Source organism: Astatotilapia calliptera, chromosome 5 (assembly GCF_900246225.1).
Source record: "Astatotilapia calliptera chromosome 5, fAstCal1.2, whole genome shotgun sequence".
NCBI lineage: Eukaryota > Metazoa > Chordata > Actinopteri > Cichliformes > Cichlidae > Astatotilapia > Astatotilapia calliptera.
This window is the reverse complement of record NC_039306.1, coordinates 15,936,209-15,961,634: the sequence shown is the minus strand read 5'-3', so window position 1 is coordinate 15,961,634 and position 25,426 is coordinate 15,936,209. Positions and strand designations below refer to the sequence as shown.

General features: G+C 38.3%; 3 protein-coding genes across 3 annotated transcripts in view; 1 reads left to right on the top strand and 2 right to left on the bottom strand.

The window, feature by feature from the left end:
- The window catches only part of uba7 (ubiquitin-like modifier activating enzyme 7), a 33,296-nt gene extending 18,929 nt beyond the window's left edge, over positions 1–14,367 (top strand). The window contains exons 22-24 of the mRNA XM_026167508.1: positions 11,207–11,308; positions 12,452–12,534; positions 13,495–14,367. Coding sequence (XP_026023293.1) covers positions 11,207–11,308; positions 12,452–12,534; positions 13,495–13,627 — 318 coding nt within the window. The 3' untranslated portion in view covers positions 13,628–14,367. The remainder of the gene's footprint in view (positions 1–11,206; positions 11,309–12,451; positions 12,535–13,494) is intronic.
- Positions 14,368–15,971: 1,604 nt separating this feature from the next.
- LOC113021676 (PAK4-inhibitor inka2-like) lies at positions 15,972–18,569 on the bottom strand. The gene is made up of 3 exons (XM_026166375.1): positions 18,464–18,569; positions 18,330–18,374; positions 15,972–17,085 (listed from the first exon to the last, which is right to left on the bottom strand). Exons 2-3 carry the CDS (start codon positions 18,330–18,332, stop codon positions 16,156–16,158), a joined length of 933 nt encoding a protein of 310 aa, XP_026022160.1. The 5' UTR covers positions 18,333–18,374; positions 18,464–18,569; the 3' UTR covers positions 15,972–16,155.
- A 1,385-nt stretch (positions 18,570–19,954) lies between these two features.
- The window catches only part of gnai2b (guanine nucleotide binding protein (G protein), alpha inhibiting activity polypeptide 2b), a 51,082-nt gene continuing 45,610 nt past the window's right edge, over positions 19,955–25,426 (bottom strand). The window contains exons 6-10 of the mRNA XM_026167507.1: positions 24,870–24,998; positions 22,750–22,879; positions 22,106–22,259; positions 21,807–21,999; positions 19,955–21,159 (exon numbers count right to left, since the gene is read on the bottom strand). Of these exons, the coding sequence (XP_026023292.1) occupies positions 21,809–21,999; positions 22,106–22,259; positions 22,750–22,879; positions 24,870–24,998 (604 nt within the window). The 3' untranslated portion in view covers positions 19,955–21,159; positions 21,807–21,808. The remainder of the gene's footprint in view (positions 21,160–21,806; positions 22,000–22,105; positions 22,260–22,749; positions 22,880–24,869; positions 24,999–25,426) is intronic.

Sequence of the window (25,426 nt, the reverse complement as noted above, 5' to 3'; positions counted from 1 at the left end):
TTTTCCACGGTTTATTTGGAGGCAGTATTGTTTTGGTAGAATGCTGTTAAGTCAGATGTTTTCTCTACTGCATTGTACTGTTATTGTTGTGCGTTAGTTCCCCATCTATCTTCTCTTTCCCTTTTTGTGTCATCAACAACGATATTGTGTCTTTGCACTGGTTGTTTATTTATGTAGCAACAGACGCAGATCAGATCAGACTGGATATAGCAGATCCAGAACATTGTTAAACACAGACCGTAGGAGGCAATAAAAGTCGCTACCCAGATCTTTTATTTAGCACAGTGTGCGATACATCTCAAAACTCACAAAACTCCATTTATTCAAACTGATAAGCCACCAGTGCTCGATCTAGCTAAATTATCCTCAGTAGTATTTTTCTCTTCCATACATTTTTAATACAGGGGCAATATGGCAGCTGCAATTCAACTAATTGTGTTCAAGTGTGTGTCGAAACTGCTGCGTCACTGGCCTTGATCTCCACCTTTCCTGTAGGATTTCAAAAACTCAGAATCTTTGAAAAGGTTGTGAATTGCTCATTGTCCACTCAAACTCTTCTGTGCAAATATTAAATTGTTTTGGATTTTAAATTGCAAATGTAGAGGACAGAATGCATGACTTTCTACGTGAAATGGGGCATAGAATTGTCTTCTTGCGATTTTTGCAGATATTTGAAGATGATACAATCATTTTAGGATGAAAGAACTTTAGCTGTTTATACCTACATTCATTTCTACTTTTGAACTATTTCAGACTCGAATTTATAGATGAAATTATTTTATTAATAAACAGGAAAGATTTACTTTTCAACACAATTGTACAATCAATTAAATTAGTCATAGCTTTATTTATGAAGCACCTTTCAAGGATGTTGCTGCAGTTTAAAGTGCTTCACATATGAGTGATAAGCTGTTAATTAGACATAACACAGTTTAATAAAACAAGTTTCTGGGTTCAAATCCAGGCTTGGGGCTCTCTGTGTGGATTTTACGTGTTCTCCCTGTGCTTTAGTGGGTTCTGTCCAGGTGCTCTTGTTCCAAAACATGCATGAGTTAGGTTAACTAGAGATTCTAAATTGGGCGTGATTTTGAGAATGGGTGCTTGTCTGTCTCTCTGTGTTAGCCCTTCAACAATTTGATGATCTGTCAAGCTGCCTCTACAAGCATTTTGTGTCCTGCATGTCAGAACTATCAGCAGATTCATGCTGGAGGACCTGAGGGGCTACATTGGGAAATGCACAGTGAGACTTATATACTGGGGTAAGATCACGAAGTTCTTTTAAAACAAGTAAGATTATTTTAAATATGGAAACTGACAGGCAGCCAGTTTAAAGACTACTACGGTGTAATGTGCTTTCTCTTTTGGGTCCTAGTAAGCAGTTTGGCTGCCAAGTTCTGAATAGCAGATACTAGAATACATTGTATTGTATACAATACATTGTTTGATATAGAGAGATCAAATACCATTAGAGTAATCAGGCATACTAGATATAAAAGCATACCAGATTTGAAAGCGTATGAACGTGTATCAGTTTCTCTGCATCACTCAGAGAGAGAAAAGGACGTAATTTAGCAGCAATGCTCAGAAAAACTGCAAAAAAACCATCAAGAAAAAAACCAAGACCTAAATATCAGACTTTACAGGCCTCACTTGGTCATTTTTATATTTCACAACAGTGCAACTAGAAGAAGATGAAAACAGTATGGTTTGTTTGGAAGGGTTGCCAGAAGAAAGCATCTTCTCTCTTAAAAGAACATGGCATTACGACTAAGGTTTGCAAAGTTGCATCTGAACAAACTCCAAGACATCTGGAACAATGTACTTTTGATAGACACGACCAAAGTGGATATGCTTGGTCATAATGCACAGTCCCATGTTTGGCAAGAACCAAACACAGCATATCAGCACAAACACCTCAAACCAACTGTCAAGCATATCAGCACAAACACCTCAAACCAAATGTCAAGCACGGTGGTGGAGGTGTGATGATTTGGGGTTGTGTTGCAGCCACAGGATGTGGGCACCTTGCTGTCATTGAGTCAACCATGAACTCCTCTATATAACAAAGTGCTCTAGAGTCAAATCTGAGACCATCTGTCTGACAGCTAAAGCTTGGCTGAAACTGGGTCATGAAAGCCATCTATAAATGAATGCCTGCAAACCTCAAAGAACTGAAGTAATGTTGTAAAGATGAGTGGGTTAATATTCCTTCAACGAAATGTGTGAGACCGATAAAGTCATATAGAAAACAGTTGCTTGTGCTGCTAAAAGTGATTCTACACCTATTGAGTCCTCTGAAAACTGGAAAACTTCACGTGAGTGTAAATGTTAAAAAGTAGCAGCCTGAAAATCGATCCCTGAGGCGCCCCACTGTTTTCATTTATACGTTTGAGCAATATTAATATATATTCTCACAAATTATTTTATACAAAGATCCATCATGAAAACAGAAAAATATTACAGTATTTGTCTTAATCCCTTTCTCCCATACTTCTTGGTAATTCATTTTTCCCATGTTCCAACTTCTGTTGGAAACTCTTTAAAGCACCAATACTGGTTGGAAATGACTCAAGATGAGTGCAGGTTTCTACACTTTTCATGAGGTTGTGAGTTTTTAAAATTTACCCATCAATTCACATCCTTCTTTTTCTTTCTTTACCTTAATTAAACACAAGAAACCTCAAGAAAAAGCTAAGTTTAACTTAGATAACACTGAATGAGACCATATCCCACGTTTCCCACGTAAGTAGTGGGTGTCTGCATGGCCCATTATCTGTAACATTTTGAAACCAGGGATTTGACATTTAAACCCACTTTTTCATGCATCTTCCAGTGTAGCCATTCAGAACGACTATAAACACATCTGAATTCTAACATGGTCAGACAGCATGTCTTGAGTACTTATTACTAAGCCATTCCCTCTTATTACGTCATAAACAAAATGTTATAGTAAGGTCACAGGTGGCACATAAGTGGTTTTCCAAATTTTCACCTACTAATGATATCACGTACTACCTACTAATGAAAATAAGAAGTGTCTGATTGATTCAGATCATGATTACTCAGTTGAAAGCTAACTAAAATAGATGAAAGAGGCTGTGTAATGGCCTAGTCTTCCAGTTGGTCGGGGATTACCAAAATGGTTATAATTCATACTACAAAGGAGTAAATGTCTATACCAAAAATTAGGAAATCCATCCAGCATTTGATTTAAAAACATACATGACAAACACCTGACAGTTTGAGAAGAATTAGGATTAAGACTCAAAGGACATTGCATGTGATATTGGAGCCAGTGGGGCTTACAGGATTGAGCAAATTACCAATATTCTAAAAGGAAATTACTGGTGCCGTGGGTTCAATTCCAACATCGGATAAGAGGGAGACGCTGATTTAATGTCATCAAGAGCTGAATGTCATATTGATCTATAAATATCAATACCTTGTTCCAGTAGCCAATACATGAAAACGTTGCATCATTACATACAGCATCACATCATGTAACCAAAGAGCATGACCTTTGATTTCTAAAGCTCAGATCAATGTTACAAATAAATATGTAGCAACAAAGGGCATGTTGATCACAGAGCCCAGGGCTGTATGCTGTTATTGAACTGATCCCTGTGATTTGCAGAGAGCTGTGTCCCATTACATGCCTCATACCAATAGTAAACATCGTGTTAGTTACCATATTATTCACAGAGTACGTTCATACATGTGTCTGTGCCTGTATGTTCATAGTAGGTAATGCAGTATTAAGTGCAAGCCATCAAGAAATGGCAAAACTGAAATGTGCAGAAAGAAATTTGCACTTATTCCAAATGGAAGAAAATTATAATGCAAATGCATGTCTCACAATCAGATGCATCCCTGTAAGGCATTTTAATTATAATCCATTGCTTTATAAGTGGGAATCCATCAAACATCTGGTGTTTGAGTGTGTGTACAGGCTCCAGCACGTCAGTGGCCCATTTGTAAGGGTTTTATTGACTTAGTGCTTCTGCCCCAGGTCATTTTCAGTCAGGTGGAGTGCTGTTATCTTCTCATTGAAAGACAGTCACATTGAGATTCTGTTTGCTGTTTTACACGTCAATGGAAGCCTTTTCAAAGCTTCTCACTGCTTTTAGTCTGTGTGTCAAACTCTGCACTCTCCTGAGAAGAGTCTGATCGCTGCTCCTACCCCCGCTCTGCCTTCACCGCCTTCACCATTTGTACCTCACAAGTTAGCTGTCAAAAAGGGACCTAAATTTAAAATAAAAAGGATCTTTAATACTAATGGAGCTTTAAAAAAATTGCATGGGAATTGCATCAGGCTGGCATCCTTGTCTTCTCTCTGGGGTATGATAATTGCAGAGGGTTGGATAGAACAGTTGGAGGTCCCAGCCATCTGCTTCTTCACTGCAGCCTAAAGAAGAGTGGTGATCAATAGTGGTCAAGTAGCAGATGACACTTCCAATCGAACAAAGGGCATATTTTACATAACAGTACTGTTGTCCCACTAAGGAAAACAGGAAAACAAACAAAACTGTTTCTGATGTAACATTTTTTTAAAGTTACTCTTTCAGTTTACACTAAATCTGGAACCATGTGGCATTACAGTGATCATGGACTGTTTGGCCTTGATTAGATAGCACACCAAAGGCTTATCTTTCAGTCTTAAATGCTAAAATGGACCGAAGGACTCAGTGTCACCAAAACGATGTTAACTGGGAGATTGGTTTTCTGGTTTCATAGAAACATTGTATAAACAAGCCTTAGTGGAAGAATTTCCACTTTACAACTGAGTTTTTAGTTTTTAATGTTATTATATGATTGGTCATGTGTCATTTCAGTCATTTTGTCATTTGGTTTTGTGCTATAAGAATAACCTACTGAAAGATGCTGCCTATTTTCACTATTTTAAGTCTCACACGTGCTCACTGGTCATACAATAATGACTGTATGTTTGTATTTATGTTTGTGTCTCATCCTGGATGAATGGACCAATCTCGTTGAAACTTTCTATAGTGAGCATCAACATCTATATGGCGTATACAGATATTTTATAAAAAATACTACAGTCCCATGTATTTGTACATTTGACAGTTCAATTGAGCATTTGTATTTAGTAATTTAGTGCCGTTTGTTTAGTTTGTGCACATTCTTAGTTTGATACGATATGTATTTTAACGGTCAGCGAAACTTTTCAAGCATCATCAAAGTAGGCCACTATAAAACCGTAAAGTCTAGAAAAAAGTGCTGCAGAGCAAACAACAACAATGTAGAGATAAGAAAAGGAAGTCTGAATGATCATCATCATGTCAAGAGACAGTTTATGAAGCAACACATTGGATATTAGTTGATCTTTAATAAAATACTATATATTGATATGATATTAATATTTATATTGTTCAATATATGACATTTAAGAAAATTGCTATATTATTACAGTCAGGATTGTTCTGGTAAATTTACCAGTATATATATCTGAGCTAACACCAAAGCCCCGCATGTAGCGCTGGGTGTTAGCTAGCATCACTGAATGATTTTTACATTTTCAAGAAAATGCATTTTACCTAATCTTAAAATTTAACTTCCAGTCTACCAGAAAAGACCTATGATATGACTAGGGATGGGTATCGTTTAGGTTTTATCCGATACCAGTACCAAACCGGTACTTTTGAAACGGTGCTGGTGCTTAAATGGTGCTCAAACCGGTGCTCGAACCAGTGCTTAAAGAATGGAGAACACACACTTTGTCCAAAAACCTCTCATGTTTAGCTGTTTTTTTGTAAAAAAGGTAACAATGTTAGCCTTTTCTGCAGCTATAGGGGATTTATGGCATCACTCTTGGCTGGAAGCAGTGCTTAAACAATGGAAAAAACTCAAACTTTGTCCAAAAACCTCTCATGTTTAACTGTTTTCCACTTTTTCTTGGGTCATTTTAGCCTTTTTGGCCAGGATGAAGGGAGTATCTGCCATCAAACAAGAAGACAGCCGCATGTAACTACGACGGCGTTTGCTAGTTCACCTTACGTGCATTAATGTAATAACGTGGTTAGCCTACTCAACGTAAATTACACACGAACAACATGAAGCTACTCATGCAGAGAAGAACGGCTGCTGCTGCCATCATCATCCGTCATCATTTCTGCTACACTGGCAGGGCTAGGGACCAGGACTCTCCTTTTCGGATTTTTGGGGGATGTTGCTAATTCCACGTCCGATAACAGGCACCACACCCACAGTAGATGTGTGAGGTCTCGCAGCAAGCTATCAAATACGGCGCATTTCTCGGCTTTTAACAAAATGCTATACGTCACCAGGTGTTTCATCAGATTCGAGGTGTTACCTCTTTTGGACAGTATCACCTTAAAGCACTTGTTGCAGGCTGCTGAGTTTGCATCTTTTGCTGTGAAGTACAGCCAGACTTTTGACCACTTCGCCTTGGGCATTTTTAATCTGTAGCTCTGCTCTAAAAGAACGTAAGTACCTGGGCCCGCCTACTACGCTTGCAAAGGTAAAATGATTGGCTAGAATCCAAAGTGTATGACATCTCAGGGAAAAAATCACCGAAATAAAGCACCGAAATGTGTGCTGCTTTTCAGTCTGGTTACTACCGTTTGTGTCAGAACCGGTGCCATTATGGCTAAATAATGGTTATTATGAATTTCATATAGCTGAAATCTTCTTATTTCAGCTGGTCCCTTTAGCTAAGGACACAGCAGATTTTATCCCTAGCATCCTCCTATGTTACACTAAACCTCTATATTGCTTCCTTCACTGCATCTATAAACCTTCTCTGAAATCTTCCTCTTTCCTTCCTGCCTGGCAACTCCATCTTCAACATCTTTTGTCCAACATATCCACTATCCCTCCTCTGCACATGCCCAAACCATCTCAGTTTTGCCCCTTTAGGCTTTTTCCAAACTGCTTAGCCTGAGCTATCCCTATATCCTATGATTTCTAATTCAATTCCAATAAAAGTCTTAGCATCTTCACCTCCACCTCTCCAGACCATACATCATAGAAGACCTCAATACCATCTTGTAAACCTTACCCTTCACCCTTCTTGCTATCCTTTTGTCACAAATCACCCTTGACAAAAACAAAAAAACAAATATATGCTTAAACTGCAGTCAATATCACATTCAGTAATCATCAGCAGTGGAGAGCAATTTGACCTTCAGGTTCATTTAAGAATGTATCTAGAACATTGGATCTTATTGAAATGCTACCAGAATGTCTGTAAAAGGAAAGCTACAAGAAGCTTAAAGAGATCAAGATGAAAATGTGATCTAAAGAGACCACACAGATCCTCCATCTGCCTCCTCTAAAGCTCTCTTTGAGGGCTTCTAAAGGAAAATAGATGCCTTTGAAGAAACAGGCCTCAAGCCTCAATGGGTTGTAAAAATATTTCCACTGTTGGGATTCTTGCCAGCAAGTGAAGCTGAGACAGGAGCGTGCCTGTGCAGAAGTGGTTCTTGTGCAGGCTGAAAGTAGGAGGGCTTATCAAAGTTTTCATACTGGTCTCTGGTCGCTTCCTGTCTCCGAAAGTGCTCATTGTCTCAAAGGGCAAGATTGAAATATACATTATGAACAACACATTATGATATTTCTTCAAATGCTTGGTTCTGTTCACAATAACCAGCAAAAATGGGCTTCAGTTAGATTGGGATTCATTTTACCTCCTTATCAGGTTCATGAGCTAAACTTCCTCAGACTGCACTCCTGCTCTCATATCTGTAGATGGAGGCATCTATTTTTGGGCTCCATCAATCAATTGCATATGTTATCACAAAAGACTGTATTGTGTATCATGTCATATGTTGTTAACAGCCCTGTTAACAGTGACTAAAACCAAAACATGTAATCTAGAAAACAAGCAAACAAAATAGAAAAAGAAAACTCTCATTTTTGTTTAGTGATATTAAGCCTTTTGATTGTTGGGTCAGATTTTGGCAATCTTGGTCTACTTTTGTATTTTTTTGTCCTTTTTAAAGAGTCTAATACTGTGCTGACTCACTTGAAATAACACTTCGTGAGCCAGGTCCTTCTGACCTTTTCATGTCAGTCTGCAAAGTGTACGCACAGAAAAGTAGCTCCCATTCACTTTGAGATGGCTTTTAATTTCCCACTTGCTTACATGTATTGCTAAAAGGTCATTTTTGTCTGTAGGCCATATTGATGTCAGTACTCACCTATGTTTATGTGATAATACACATTTATATCTTATGGAATCAGCTGATTACATTTAATATTATTAAAGGGGGTGAGGATTTATATATTGTGTGTGTGTTTTTTAATCCCACGTTCAGTGTGTGTATGATTTTGGCACTGTATGTGGCCTGTTTTCACATAGATAAAATACTGTCTGTCAGGAAGAGAAGGGGGGATCACTGGGCTTCCTGTCAACAAGAGGAAGCAGCCTGCACGTTTGGCTGTTAATGTCAGATGTTGGGGAACTTCATATCTGAATGCGCACGGAGAGAGAATTTACATCATGCATTGTAGTTAATTATGGAGAAGTCACAAACACGGAGTATTTGAGAAAAGCTTCATTTCATTAAACCAAAAACAACCTCACAGACTGTTTGAAGGGCTCTGTAGAGTGAGAATGAAAAGCAGGGGGAGGACAGATCAGAGCCAGAAATATTACACATGAAGCAAGTCTGGTTTTGTTCTGGAAAAAATGCTTCTTTCAAGTTTTATGGGGAGGTTTGAAGCTCTTTATAATAAAAAGACTATAGAGCAGATGAAAAAAAAATATATACTGTATTTTCACCATATTTTCATCAATTTGAATTTATGTCCCTCAGGCTGATAAAATAGCTATTTGCTTCATTCTCATCTTCTGAAGTTAGACTGTACACAACAGCTTAATTTGTACCACATACAACAATAGACACACAGCAGTAAACCTAAAAGCACACTTATAGCCAGTATTGAATCCTTAATAAAGTGGTTTTTGAGGTTCGACAACCTGATACTCAACTACAAGTCTCAACTGAATATGTGCAGCTGTGATAAACCACCAAGCAACACTTGGGAGGAATTTGTCATTTGCACTATTCTCAACATAACAGGAGGGCTGTCAGACAGTAATTCTAAACTCTAACCTCAAGACGACCTTTCCCAGCTTTTATAGTATATACACTATCCACTATAAGTGCATGCAGTTTAATTATAACCACTTCAGAAGTGCAGCTAAAAGTCTCTTAACAGTGTCCCCAGTCTGGCAGTTCAGTTTAAGACAAAAACAATTACTTTCTGATCCACATTTCGTTTGGTTCCCCAGAAAGAACTGTTTTGTGGGGGCATTTTTGTTTTTATTGCGGAAGTTCCATGACAGAAAGATACTGCATTTGTGCTTGTGGGAAACCGTTTGTAATTGTTTCCAGCGGCCTGTTAGTTTCCAGCATTCTCGTTTATTTTTTCACTCCTGTTGTACTGTGAATAGTTGACGTCACCATGGTAGCTGATTGGCTTTTAGTTCCCCCCCAGAGTTGGGTGACAGACTTGCGAGAGAGGAAAGGAGGAGTGGGAATGAAAATAGACTGCATGCCTGCTTTGCATTGTGTATAAAGAGCAACTGCACACAAAAGCATAGGTACACTGAAAACACACGATCTACTTTACAGTCCAACAGTGATGTTGCATGTGCAAGGTCATAAAAGAATCCTCTTTTTTTAGATGTGTTCAGGTTCTAGTTCTTGTTCTTTCCGTGGATAGTTTAGGATTGTACTAACAATTGATGCTAGTCACACGTTAACATAAGCTGACATGTCCACCCTTATGATGCACATCTTGCAAACGAAATGCAAGAAAGCATTTTAACTGCTCAAATAGAGTAGAAAAGTATTTAACTATTAGTCCATTTACAAAAGTGTGCTTTGTCTGAAAACTGGGACAAAGGACATCGACATCACATCCAGTGAGACTTGGGTAAAAGTATGTCTCGAGTGTGTCTCCATAGCCTCAAACCTCATAAGTGGTGGGAGTTGTAAGGGCTAGTCAAAAAGTTCCCCTTGGCTGCTGAAGCAGAGATAATTGGACCCAGGTTCAGCCAGAGTTTTGGTATTCTCAGCTCGAGCCAACTTTTGATCTTCACAACTTCTCCTAGCAGACAGCGTCTGTATGTGAGCAGAGTCGACTGACTACGTGACATGTTTAGACTTAATTTCTGCACGTGAGGATTTCTGATCCATTTCCACCAAGTGATGTTTTTTTTCCCTTAGATCTTGCATATGTGGATTATCATGTTTAGGGTACGCATATAGCGCCAAGTGATGAACAATAGGTCCAGTGGCAAATGCATTGTTTATGCTTACAAGGGTTTAATTAATCTGTCTCAATGTGCAAAGTCAAAGATTAATCCTATTGACCTTATAAATAACTTAATTTACAATCTGATCCCATGAGAAAGCGAGGGGTTTGAAGGCAGTGCCTTTTGTTTTTGGCCTCTGTTGTATTGTAGGCTGTAAAATTAAAATCAGATCAATCATTTCACTTTGGCCACTGCTCAATATAATGATATAATACCAGCAAAACTATTAAAATTCCAATTTGTTTTAGTTTATTGTCTTAAGTGCCAATTAACTCAACCTTAATGTGGCCATTTAAGGACATTTGGAAAGGTTGCCGATCAAATTGTGCAAATATACCTTGAATATCCTTAAGGTACGGTCGTTACAGTGGAAATAAGAAGAGTTCAAACAATGGATGTCTTTATACTTAGACTCAAAAACTTCAGGAAATTGAGAAAGAAAATAGTCCCTCAGATTTAAAATGTCAACAAAGTGAAGTACAATCTGGCAGTCTGTGGAGAAATTCCCATGTTGTTTCTCTTGCAACACATTTATATTCACACAGATTTTTTAGATTTATTTTTTTACTTTTATAAAGATGCAAACACACAACATCACATGGATGAATGTAGATTCTACTGGTGCAGATCATAAACTGTGAAGTTTCAAAGATGTAACTTGAGAAAAGTGCCCTTCATCGTATATGAGGAAGAAGCTTCTTGACCTTAGTGTGGCCGGTTCTAGAGTGCTGATTGTTCTCAGCTGCTCTACCAATGAAAAATGCAGTCTCTCTGTCTTTGAGCATGCGGGACTCTTGTTATGGACTTAACCATTTTCTGCACATCCCTCACAGCAAGCAGTACTTTGTCTGTCATCTTTGTCCGTGTGAGTGTTGCTGTATGTAATATGTCTATCATCAGGTTGCAGGAAAGAAATTCAGCCTGTGGGATGACTTCCTCGTTGAGGGCAGAAGAAGTGGTCAGCAGGAAATGACCTTGGAGGATCTGTTCCAGTGTATCAGGGTATGGCCTTCTTATTTCTTTCAGCAAGGAAACACACTTTCTTCACAGCGGGTGCTGCTGAGTACACGCATGATTTTTTTTTATTAACCTTTCCACCCCTCTACACAACATCCATTATATATCCAGTATAACCTGACTTGCTATTTTACACTTACCCTCTCAGAGAAATTAAAATTACAGTGAATAAGCATTAGAGAATAAAAATCTTCTTACTGTTGAAATTTGTAGTGGGTTAAAGACTGGCTTTGATAAGTAAACAGGTAATTGCTCCTTTTATTACTAAAACAATACTTTTGAAAATAAGATCTACAAATTCATGCAGTGAACAGTTTAACTGAAAAGCTTGTCATAACTGTTTCCTGTTTCTGCACTGTTTTTGTCACAGTTTTTGTACCTTTTAAGTCCTCTCAGCAGTTCAGATTAGAGCTGTGCTTTGGTTGAAGGCAACTTTGACACTGTTGTACTTTAACCACGGTCTGGGTTGTCCATCTTATCACCAGTGACAAAAGACAAGAGCAGCACATGATACTGAATTCAGTCCTCTACTGTGAGGAATGGCAAGCCGTTTAATTTCAGGATGTCACTTCCATCCCAGATAGAGTGGTACAGCTGACTGTTGACCTGAATGTCGTATCCTAGAATGCAGTGATGGAAAACCCATCCTTAACATCACATTGTAACTCTTCCTGTTTTTAGTGCGATCTTTATTACTTTTCTACACTGTACATTTGATCTCTGAGTCACTGTCTTCATCATACGTATGAGATATGTTTGTTTCAACCAGAACATCTGAGCACAGCACAACCAGCCTATTTGTTAGGTGCTTGCAATCTTGCTCTGAACAGACATTTGGTTTATTGATGGTGTTGAATTTATTTTTTCTGAGGAAGCAAAGGGAAAATAAATTGGCACGTCTTCTCAGTGCTCCAGTTGTTTCTTTTAACCTTTTAACCACTGGGTTTCCTTAGTTTGCTTGTGGAGTTTTCTGAACTGCTGCAGACTTACAGCTCTGCAGACTGGTGTCCTTGCAGAAGGACATCAGTCTTTGTTACTGCGTGCACTCTATCTGTGTTTACTGTCATGGCTTATTGTGCTTATTATACTGTACTACAGATTTAATCTTGACTATTTGTCTTTGTGCAGGAAAAGTGCAACTTGAATGTCTGCAGTCTTTTCTATGGGAATTCTGTCTTATTCAATGGACACAAAGAGAGGCTGAAGAAGAGGTATGTCTTAAAACACAGATACAGTACAAACTGCCCATCACTACCTTTACGTGACCTTTGCTGCACATATAAACAGTCACAATAAGCAACAGTCTCCTGTTTGTTTAGAGGCTAATGAGGTGTTTCCTCCTAGCCGGTGAGGAGAGAGCATGTTGACACACTAACACGCATCACTAAACACAGATGACTGAAACTCCTCCTCGGGTTTCCTTCTGTTTGTTGAGGAAAGACGTTAAAGAATAAAATGAGCGTGACATTCTTTTTCTGCGTTTTAGAAGAAGCTATGGTATTTGACCCATTCAATGCTGCAGCAAATTAAAGGCATGTTTCATTAGCTCCAGGGTGTTTGAAATAAATCAGATGACTCGTGCTGCAAACTCTCCTTATCAGTTAAATAAAGACCCTGCAGGATTTTTCGATTCCTTGAAGAGAGTAGGAGGGAAATGTAATAAATCACTTTTCACCTCCAAACTTTATAGGCAATGGCTCACTGGGTAAACTGAAACATTCGATTATTAGTCCCGTCTGCCAAAATAATATTGTGAGTACTGGAAGCTCAAGTCTCTGGGGAGCTGGTGTTGTTGTTATGATTAGGTTAACCCACAGGGAGAGAGAGGTGCAGACTGCGGGCCATGTGGACAGCAGACCATACAAGATAAATGTCCTCTGGAGTATTCACTTCCTGTGCAGTCACCCTGTCCAGAGCTTGGACCAGTGAAAAGGGAACATAAAAACTTGGACAATGCATTTGTTATTGGGGTTAATTTTCTTCTATCTGCTAGTTATTAGTTATGTTTAAGATTTTTCATGCAATGTAAAGCCATGTGGAGATATATACTACAAAAGAGGTATTAGTAGGAGCACCTGATTAATAGTGAGAATATGTAGTTGTTCAACACAAACTTTGATTTCCACATTATTATTTAGAATAGCTTATGATTTATTTTTTTTTTTTTGCAGGGTGTCTGATGTAGTGAAGGAGGTAACAAAGGAAGACATCCCTCCACATAAGAAGATGCTGGAATTAATCCCGTCATTTTCTGAAGACGAGGACTGCGAGTCAGTCCCAACGATCAGATACCTTTACTTGTGATACCATCGGCACAGTTTCAGTAAATATGAGTTTCATGGATCTGCTGCTGTGTAACAAGGGGACTTCTCAGGATCTAACATTTAAAAATGAACAGATTTTATTACCCGAGCTTGATATTTGAATGATTTTCTTCTACGTTTTTATTCCTCGTGTTTTTAAATTATTGAAATGGCATGATTTTTGTTAGACTGCATTCTTTGTTGTGTTAATGATCTATGTTTAAAAAACACTGATATATCGATTTATAAATCATTTTACGGAAAATGAGGAATCTTGGCAAACTGCACTCTTTTACCTAAAGTTTTGAGAAGTTGTGAAGTTGCAAAGACATACATGATAGATCTCGCACTACTGGGCCAGTGTTGGTAATTTGGCTTAAGTTAAGGTCATGCTGTGCACAGTGTTTATGGATACGGAAGATATACTGCCATATGTTCAGAGTGGAGAAGCCAAAGTCATTTAGCAGGATTTCATCTGTCCTCAGCATGCTTCTGTACATTCCCCGCCCCTTTCTGCAGCCTCAATGTTTCACTCCACACCCTCGCATTAACAGGCTGACATTATTAGCACGCTCTTGATGCTCTTGTCTGAATTTGATTTATATAAAGTGAATCAGCTCTGTAATTTTCTCTGCAACTACTTAATATATGTCTTCAACTTTACCTTGTAATTTGCATGATGATGCAATTTGCGATTACATTCAGTTGGAAAAATAAAATGCCTCTTTGAGGAACAAGTTATTTCTGTGTATTTCATGAACAGACTTCAGTTCCCCATCATTTAAAATGTTCTTTCTCTGCTGGTATTGTGCATGCAGTACTGTGCAAGTCTCTTGAGCCACCTCGCATTTCTTTATATATATTGTTTCCGAGGAGCCAGATGTTCTCCAAATTTTCAAAGTTGCCTTGAGTAATAGTTCTTCAGGCTTTCTGAAGAGTTTTTAATTGGACATTGGATGCCTTTAACTCATTTTTAATTTTGTCCTTGACTGTTTTAATCCACATTACACTAATATACGACCTATTTCAGCGTAAAAAGGCACCTAACTCAATGGATAAACTAGTGTAGTGCCTACATATAACTGACAACTTAGCAAAGAAACAATTTCAATTGTATCTTTAGGCACTTTAGATACTAGCAGATTGTTGCAAACACAAAAAACATTTTGGTGTTTTTTGAATCTATGAAACAATGCCAACAATCATTCATTTGACATTAATGAAATTTTGCCCCAGCAAGCAGATTCCTGAAGAGCGTCTTGATGCATTCTCAGTCATCCAGGTAAGTAACTCAAAAGTTGATTCTGTTCATCTGGACGTAGCGTTTTCAGTGGGAGAAACATTTCGTCACTCATCCAAGTGACTTAGATGAGTGACGAAATGTTTCTCCCACTGAAAACGCTACGTCCAGATGAACAGAATCACCTTTTGGAGATTCCTGAAGAGAAATTAGCTGAAATGTGGCATATCTCTGCAAGATGTGCAGTGTGGGCTTCAAAGGAAATTGGACAAGTGGAGGACAAAAGAAAAAGTGACAGACGTACGAAAACTATCTACAGCAGATGAACAACATCTGAAAGTCCAGCAATAACTTGACACAATACCTGAGACATGTCTGGCTCTTCAGTTGATCTACCTTCTGTTTGCTGTGAAGAAGCCTTCTTAAGAAAGGGAAACAGGCAGAAAATGCTAAGGTATGCTAAATTACACAAGAACTGGACTTATAGTTATTGGAAACAGGTTTAATGAACTGTCATGGTTTGGGACTGGATTTCAGAGAGTGGTCAAAAGTGATGGAATTATGAACCCAGAAATGTATCGTCAGAAGTTGATCCACCATGCAATACCATCTGAAAAGCATCCGATTAGCTATAGATTCTTTTTATTTATTTTTTACCATGAGAGTGATGCCAAACACACTGCCAGTGTTGTAAAAGCATACCTGGATAGAAACACACATAATCCAGCAGTCACGAACCTGCCTCTCCACAGTTGCCTTATATAATGTATTTCCATATGCACGTGTTTCAATAAACTGGATCTAGTTTAGGCTTTCCTAGGAAAACATAAAGAAATGAGAAGAGGATCAAGACTTTTGAACTACACTGTGCAAGTTTTGATGCACACCACTCCCTTTTCTTAATCTGGTACAAACTCTGTGCCCTTTACACAGCTCCTAAACCTTGTTTTGTATTTGTTTTCTGTTTGTTTTTAACTAATTGATGTGATACAATAATTATATCAACGCATTTCAGTCGTTTTATGTCTGCTAAAAGTTGACACAAAATACTGCTGTGATGATGAAGCTTTAGGATGATTAAAATTATTTGAATGCAAAACATTGATTGTTTTTTGTACATTTTTAATATTCTTGTAGCATTTAGCACTGCTCAGACAAACAGGGACAGACAAATTTGCATTAAATAATAATACTAATAATAAAAATAATAATAATCAGTTTTTATTCCAAAAATATAAACACTGAAAAAACAATAGTTCTTTTGAAACGGGTGTCTGTAGGTACAGTCTTCAGATGTAGCCAATGATGTCATTGCATATGATGGGCTGCCGGCTCCCTGTCTTCATGAGAGCGGTGAACTGGTAAAAATCAGTGTCCAGTGTATGTAGACCTGTGTGGGACTGGTGAAAGAAAGGTTTGAGTCCTTGGAGTCCCACGGGACAGGACATTCGTTTAGAAGCCTCTGCACTCCTGCAGCCCTTGGTGGAGTCTCCTGGTCTCTGCCTCATCTCCACACCTTTGGACACCCCTGCAAGTTTTCGGCGCATGTTAACCAGAATGTCTTTGGCAAGACGTCGGCCTGCATTTGGTTTTTGTTCTGCTGGCTCAGGAAGCTCCGGTAGGTCCATCCAATTCTTTATTAGGTCAGCAAAACTGTTGTCACCCAGAACCAAGGGCTGTCTGTTCCTGCTGCGGCTCAGCAGCATTGTCGTCCAGTCCTGTTGCTCACTGGCCTCGAATGATGTCCAGCGCTCCAGACAGGCGTCTGATGTTGATTTGGGTCGGATACGACCAGAAGGTCCTCTGTTTGTGCGGAGACAGGCAGAAGAAGAAACTCGTATGTTTCTGGTCCTCCTCAGCACCACGCCTTCATCAGGCCAAGAAGCTTCAGAGTAACCTGAGTCAAAGTCCACACTCTTCTCACTGCTGGGAGAGCCCTGTTTCAGCCTTTCATGCTCCTGTTGCTCTTCCTCCTCTTCCAGTGGGCTGGCCAGGCAGCAGGCAGAGTCATAGGTGCTGGCTTCACTGGCATCAGAAGCACGCAGTCGAGTGAGTCGCTCTTGCTGTGCCCTCTGTTTGTATAACCGAGTGACAGCGAAAGACTGAACACATGGTTCGCTAAGTGGCCTCGGCCTGCTTATCTGCTTCAAATCCTGCAGGGATCTCCTCATGTACTGCATGTGGTCCCGGAGGCAGTCAGAAGAATCTCCTAAACACAGCTGCACAACAGGAGAGGCAGACAAACAGTTAGTGGTGCAAGGAGATTTTAAATAAAGTCTATTCAAAATTGACATGTCCACCAAAACTACTTAAGTAAAGACAAGCTATGTTCATTCGTTGCAACAGCCAAGAGAGCTCCTAGGCCGCTTTCCAACATATCCCATCATCCCCTGGCCATTCTAGCTATATCTTGAACAGTTCAGTGTGTTATTTCCAGGACTCGGCCAGTAAGATTTTTACCAGCTGAGATCACTGTGCTCTCTGGCCTTATAAGAACTCAAGCATTCCTGAAAAACCTCAGCTTTATGGAGACCATCCCATGCAATATAAGTCCAGAAAATGAATTAAAAGCACAGGATGCACATTTCATACTGGGGAAAACTCTCCCTGCCTCCTAAATTTAGAGCGGAAGTTGAACAAAGTAGAGCTTAGTCTGGAGTGGAGTGTGAAGGCTCACATATCCTCTCTGGATTCCCCTAGTTCACAGGATGTGGACTGGCATGTATTATAAAACAGGAAGTGACAGCAACATTTTGGAATTGCACAAAGATCATGTGCTCAGTGTTAATTAAACCATCTTCGAGTAGGCAGTATAATTATATTGATGAAAAAATCCTTTAAATTTTAATCTGCACTTTGATCATTACAAAAATGAAGAAAAAACTACAATTTACTAAGAGTTTCTGGGTCAGGGAGTTGCAAAAATGCCTCCAGTCTAATCCGTAATGCTATTGTTTAGTTTTCAGGTTCTTACAATATTTGGCTTGCTGAGCTTCTAACTCCTGTCACTGTTTGTCTTGGAGTACTAAAGGTGCCACAATGCCATGATGTTATCACAGCTGTGGGTGCTGAACCATTTGGCCTCTGGGGGAGACTTCATCTGACATGCAGAGACATCCACTGTGAGATTCTGTGGTCAGTCTGCCACTTTTAAAATGCCCTGTTCTTCTTGGCTGCTTTCACACAATGGGCTAGAAGTGATTCACCCAGCTGTGTGCTTTTGGCAAAGGCAATTCTGGTTTGAATTAACAGTGACTTGGTGGATTAAAGCACTATAAAGAGAAGTTGGTCAAGAAATAAAATAAAAACAAAACAGAAAATAAATGCCAAAAAACTAGGATAAGCCAGTGTCTTAAGAAAGCTTCACATAGTGGGTTTACCAAGGGGTTTGGGGCATTTGTACTCTTAATGAAACTAATGCAGCACCTAAAACACAAGTAAACTAAAGAAAAAATAAACTTACCATTGCTTCTGAGAAAGTGAAGTTCAAAGCCTGTGTTTTTTTTTTCTGCAAAAGAAAAGAGAGTAGTGGATTAAGTTTTGAGCGTGTGGCAACTACCACCCTTCCTAAAAACACAGCGGTTTGCCAATACTCACCTCTGTATGTGGCTCCAAATGAATCGCAGCACAATCAACAACAACTCCTCAGACGAACAGCTGATCGGAGGTTTGTTCGCTCTTTGTGGGTCCTCTCTCCTCTGAACCAAATGAAGCTCCGTCAGCGGACTTTGTCGATGCTGAGCTTTTTGTCGCAGCGAATCAGCACAGCCCATTAAAAAAACCAGCCAATAGTGAGTCGCCTGAAATAAGATGCCCCCTGGAGTCATTTCAGTAGTTCCCGCTGTGCGTTTCACACCACACTGTTGGGACTCCACATCTGGAGCTCTTTAAATTAGACACCTGAGAATACTCAAGTCGTCCAATTGCTATTTTGAATTTTTTGAGCACTATACATTTCCAGCAGAGTTATTATAGTTTTTATAATCTCATTTTGACTGTTTGTTTTTTTTATCCGTTTAGTTTCCAGAGTAGTGCTGCTCGTTTCGGTTTAGTTGTTAGTGTTTGGAAATGTTTTTGCTATTTTCAGTGTTAATATTAGTCTTTTATTGTATGGAGGAAATATGCCAGAGACAAGATTTAGGAAGATTAGTATTAGCAACAAAAAATAACTCTGAGTTTTCAGACAAGTTAGAATAAACATGCCCGTTAAATACTCATGAGCTAAGTTATGATACAGTTTATTAGATTAACAAATACTAAAACTAAGGACATTACCTCTATATCCCCCCCCCCAACTTTACAAATAATTTCAGTTAGTTTAAACCTTTACTAAAAGTCTATTTTTTTATTTTAGTTAAATAAAATGTTTTTTCTTCCACGTGCAGTTTTAGTTATTAATTTAGTTATAATATATATAATGAAAAAATAATGAAAAATTGTGATTTCAGTTGATAAACAAGCATTTAAAATACATTTTTTAATTCTCTCCAGAATCGTGCAGGCTACTAAAGGCCTAAAGTCCCAGGTATGTATTGATAGAAATAAATCTACATGTCGCCACCTTGTGGATCTTTTCCACAAAGCTTCTTCAGCAATGCGTATTCACTATTCTATTCTAATGGTCCTTTTGAAACGCAAAATACCTTCTGGCATGACTACCGCGCGTCATTATCTCACCTCTTTATATGCTGACAACACTCTGTATTGTAATTCAGCAAAGTTTAGGTTGCAGTCGCACTCATTTCTTTGCTTTAAGTACCTATTACATGCTCAGTTGCAAGAACTAACGTGTAAAGGATGTATTAAAATAAAAGAAAACAAGTTTGGCTTATAGCTGCAGTTTGTCCGAATGGTATTTATATAGTCTTGTTTTACCAAAATACTTTTTAGTTTAGTTGTATGATTGTCCTTTTCTTCTCAGTTTTTTGTTGATGTCTTTTTAATCAGCAAAGTGCTTATTCTATATTTTAAAGTTGCTCAATTCATTGTCTTTAGTGTCCTTCTGCTAGTGAACTGGTTAAAAAAATGAAGAAACAAAATAAAGTATTCTGAATTTTCCCTTAACACATCACACAGCAGAATCAAAGATCATGTGACCAAACCTTTATTTACGTTTAACAAGTGAATGACTTTTAATGTTAACAAACAACTATCATCCATTTGTCTTGGTATTGTGGTGCATCCTAAATGACAGATTTTGTGAACTGAAGTGGAGTAGAAATAGCCCTAGTTCACACTATGAAGATAGCATGTCTCTAAAGAACAAGTGTAAACAGATATCAAGGCACAAACATATGTAAAAAGACTTGGATTGAAATAAAAAGTACAGAACGATCCATGTTAGGAACAGACATAACCACTTAAAAATTTTGCAGATATCTTAAAAGTGACACATAACCATTTATGTTTTGTTTCTTTTAAGAAGTTACTTAAGGAATGTTAATCAGTTTGTGGGGAATACAAGCTAATCTATGGACAAGTCATGCAGAACAATGCACTATAGTACAAGAGTGAATATTGATTCTGTGTAAACATTGTACAAAAAACATTTTCCCTTCATCCATTTTCATTCTCCATGCTTGTTGGTTTTCTTCTAAAAAATAAGTTCTGTTTACAGTCAAAAGGTTCATAAAATGCCAGTTAACATAAGTTAATAGAATTTTTATAAAAAAAGGTTCATTTGACTTTATCCTTTTATTAAAATGCAAAAGTAAAAGGCAAAGTAAAATGTAAACCTAAAAGGAAAACACAATAAGAGATCCAAATATAAAAGAACGCTCAATAAGTCAAATAAATACCAAGAGGTTCCCCAACTGGTCCACGAAAATGGAAAACATGTTTTTTGTTTGTTTTTTTCCCCCAGTGTTTTGATTTAGTCGTTTGGTATAATGAGATTGCAGGTCTTAATTGTGTCAAACTTTACTCTTACAACAATCATTTATTGAAGGCCAGTTGGCCAACATACAGTTACACAGTTTCCAAATGCAATTAAAAAAGCAGATCTTTTCATGTAAGTGCCTTAATTGTTATTTGATTGCTTTTGTCAAATTAGAAAGTTCTCGGTCATATATGTGTACAAGTAACCCCTGATAAGGAGCAGTAAGCTATACAGTATATAAAAACAATAACAACAGATCAGACAGATAACGTGATGGTTGCAAAACAGTGATTGTTAAAGTTCTTTCAGGTTCCCCCTCTAGGAATCAGTTCTCTTATGGTTTTCATTATGAAAAGCAGTAATCATTCATGGCTATTGCAGTCACTCATGCAGTCTGTGTGCGTCGGGTTTTGTCCTGCATGAAAAGACAAACAAGTATACATTCTTTAGACAAGTTAATGTACATAAAATAAAATGAAGAAAAAGAAGCTCTTGTTTCACGTTTGACTTTCTGATTTCTAGTGTTGATTGCAAATTAAATTTTTAGTGAAAAAAATTGCACAGATCTTGAGAAGTTAAAAAAATGCAATGTAAAAAGTAATTTCACTCAATTTAAATCACATTCAAATAAGTCACTATACAAATTCATGCTGAAAAACTCCCAAGTTCCCAAGTTCTGTCTTCCCTTTAATTTTCTTTTCAGCAGACATGAACTTAATTTTGTATCACAGCAATGACATTTGTCTTACTCTGGATAATCCACTGTTTACTATTGCCGAACAACAAGGCAACCCACTTGATGCGCTCAAGCTAAATGATTTTTGCCAGCTTTTCTTACACATTACTTAAGCGATGAAGCATTAAATTAAAATGTTGCCAATTTATTTCTTCACAGTGATAAATTATTACAGCTCTAGACTGAATATTAAGTTGTGCCAGTACAGACAATACATAGCTGATGAGATCATTAATAGGCCACCTAAATGACAACCCAAATGAAAATACAATGAATAACAGCCCATTAGACTTTACGGTAACATTTCTACCCACTCTGAAGCATACCTTTAGAAAAGACCACAGTCTTTTAGGTTGTTCTTAATAATAACGTCAGTGACAGCATCGAAGACAAACTGCACGTTCTTGGTATCAGTGGCACAGGTGAAGTGGGTGTAGATCTCCTTGGTGTCCTTTTTCTTGTTCAGGTCCTCAAACTTGGTCTGGATATAGCTGGCAGCCTCATCAAACTTGTTGGCGCCTGTAAAATATGATTTAAGAGACAAGGAAGCAGTTTATTATCAAGTTGAACTTTCTGCAGAGAATGATCACAGATGCAGTATCATTCCTGATGCTCCGCTGTGTACCTCCGTACTCGGGGAAGCAGATGGTAAGAGGGCTGCGGGTAATCTTCTCCTCAAAAAGATCCTTCTTGTTGAGGAAGAGGATGATGGAGGTTTCGGTGAACCATTTGTTGTTGCAGATGGAGTCAAAAAGCTTCATGCTCTCATGCATTCGGTTCTAAAGAGAATCAAAACTGGTCATGGCTCATGACTTTCACTACAGTGTAACAGTTCATCAGCGCTGCCACCAGGGGACAATGTTCTTCTATATTATAAAAGTGAGGACAAATATTTCAGGTACTTCACAGCATCTCTTGGCCAAATGTCTCCTGAGCACTTTCTTTAAGCAATTCAAGAAATTGGGGTTAAATAGTTCATGTGCTATAACTTGAACAAATAGCTATTACGTCTTTTATTGCATAATTACACTTCACAGTGAAGCTCAATGAGCTAATTTTACAACATGGAGCTGACTATCATTCAGCCATTATAAGGAGGGATGGGAAATGGTACATTCCTTGCAGTGCAATATAATGTTATGTATCACATACTGAAAATGAGCCTGAAAGCAGATTTATGAAGCTAGTAAAGTGATATCATCCATACAGAAAGAGGCTCACATACAAGTACACATACACACAAGCATAAGAGGGTGGACTTTTCCTTACCATCTCCTCGTCCTCTGCCAGCACCAGGTCATAAGCACTCAGTGCAACACAAAAGATAATGGCTGTTACTCCTTCAAAACAATGAATCCACTTCTTTCTCTCTGAGCGCTGGCCTCCCACATCAAACATTCTGCCAGAGAGATCAAACAAAGGAGGTAAATTGTGTGTTTGTGTGTCTATATTTGGGGAAGGAGGTCACAATAAAAAAAAAGGAGTAATGTGAACCTAACAGGGGAAAAAACTGCTATTTCAGGAAAAGTGCTGTGAATGAAGGAAGGGCAAACTTAGAGTGACATTCAATGCCAGGAAATAAATTGGCTTTCATGTAGTTGTTTGGGGACCAAAAATGGTGAGGAGGTGGAGAGACGTCTGTCACATAATTTATCTGATAAAAGACTGCAGGGTCAGTGCAGGATAGAAGAGGCAGACAGGGTCCATATTCAGAGTAAAGCTTCAGTTAATGGAGATGCTGAGACTTGATTAAAACTCGCAGAAGAGAGGTGTGAGAAAAGCCTACGGAAAGATGAAAACAGTTCACCAGGACAACTACTGTATACATATATAATACTGGAACCCAAAATGAAGTTTCGACCAGACACAACGTGATCTAAAGCCAGCCACTGTCAATGGTGACAGCATCGGCTTCATTAAGGTGAATAGAGCAGAAACAGCACAAACGTGGCTTTTTTTGTATTGATCGCTTTCATGCATTATTTAGCTCAAATACTGAGGCTGTAACACAAAGCAAATATCAGAGATTATCAGGAAGCAGGTCACACCAAAGCCAAGTGGATACAGTTGCCTTTTTATTACCGTACCCATAACCTCTTAATATGTATTAAAAAGTGCATTAAAATGTGTTGAGACCCAAAAAGACAAAGAAATCTGCAAAAAACCCCAAAAATATAGCTCATCTTTTTTATCTACCTGCCACTCTCTTTCTCCATTTATACCCTTTGCACATTTATATAACATACTTTACATATTCACTTTACATATCTATGCATGCATTACTATCCCACACATAAGTGCTTGGGCTGGGTTAGAGCACATTTTATGTAAGACCAACAGTACTAGTTCTGTGCCATGTCAGACAAACATGTTTTATTACTAAATAATGCTCTGGTTTTATTAAGGAGGAGCACTGTGGGAAGGACCTAATTTATTAGTCAGCTCTTAGCGCAATCACAGTAATTAAGCTTTTAATTGCTGGTATAATTTGTCTTCTGATGTTTTAACATATTTCAAGCCAGGAGGGTCACTTGCCTCTTAACGCTATAAAGATTGAGATCAAAATCAAGTGTAGATTTTTTGTGGTAAACTAGAACCACGTTAACCCATGAACTCTGGAAAATGTAGAGAAAATCAGGTCCTCTCTTGCCCTTTTCACAGTCAACATGGTTCATTTCCCTCATAAATCCCCATGAACTGCTGATGAGACACCAAACACGTAAAACAGAGCAAGAAATAGTTTCCTTTAGGCACGTTTTCATGGTTGAAAATAATCCTGTGCAGAAGGCACTAACAGTGAACTCTACAGATTGATACTGCTCTATTCTTAGATGTGCAGATATCAGACATGAACTACTGTGGAGCTGGCAGGTTAAAGACAGTTTTCATGTTTGATCAGACTGAGCAGTACAGTTTCCACAGCTTTGCAAGGTGTGGTCGAGAAAGGTTCAGGGCTGCAGCTCACATCTTTCGCCTGTCTTCACACAAGGAAGGTCATACGACTCTAGAACAGGTATCTTGATATGCCGCTGTCTACACTAATTAAATGACAACATGCCCATATCTAATATTCAAGTGACATTTTTGCCTTATTGCTTTTCCCAAATTATGTTCGGCATCCCACTAAAAGACAAATATGTGTGTCAGATTGGTGACCTATGACCTATGGTACCCTGCCTCTTGCCTATGGGGAGGGGGCTCAACTTTCAAGTGAGGGTCCCAGAACTCTCACAAAACAATGCAAATGGCTAAAGAAGTTTAAACGTGAAAAAAAAAAACAACCCAATTGTGACAAAGTGAAATTATAATATATTTTTTTCATCTATATATTTATTTTGTTTAAAAAATATGTCACTTTTAATTGACAGGTTATTGATATTGAACCTTACTTGAAGTGGAGTTCCTTGAAAGTGAAGTGAGTCTCAACAATGCCGGTTGTCTTAACCCGAGTTCGTAGCACATCTTGCTGGGTCGGAATGTAATCTGTTTTAGCTATCCTCTCCAGGTCATTCAGGTAACTTAAGACAGAAAGAGAGAGAGCAAGGTTTCAAAATGACTTTACAATCTGCAACAAATGAGAGACAAAAACAACAACAGGAAGGCGTGTGGCTGCTTAGGCACTACCCAAAACTGCAATTTTTGAGTCACTTGAATAGCTTTAAACTTTTGATTTCTGAAGTGCTTTTAAAGGAAGTGTGTAAATCAGGTCCTACAGTAAAGTTATAGTCAAATGCAATGTGCATCTTTCACTCTAGCCAGTTTAGAGTTGCAGAACTACAACAGAAAAATAAAGTTTCATTATTTCTGGCTTTTTTTTTATTGCTCAGCTTTGCTATCAGTTTGTTTCACTTGCCACTCAACAAAAACATCTTGTGGCCCATTTCCTCATAAATCACCACTATAAAACTGCTGACCAGCTACAAACAAAATTGATTATTATTCTCTG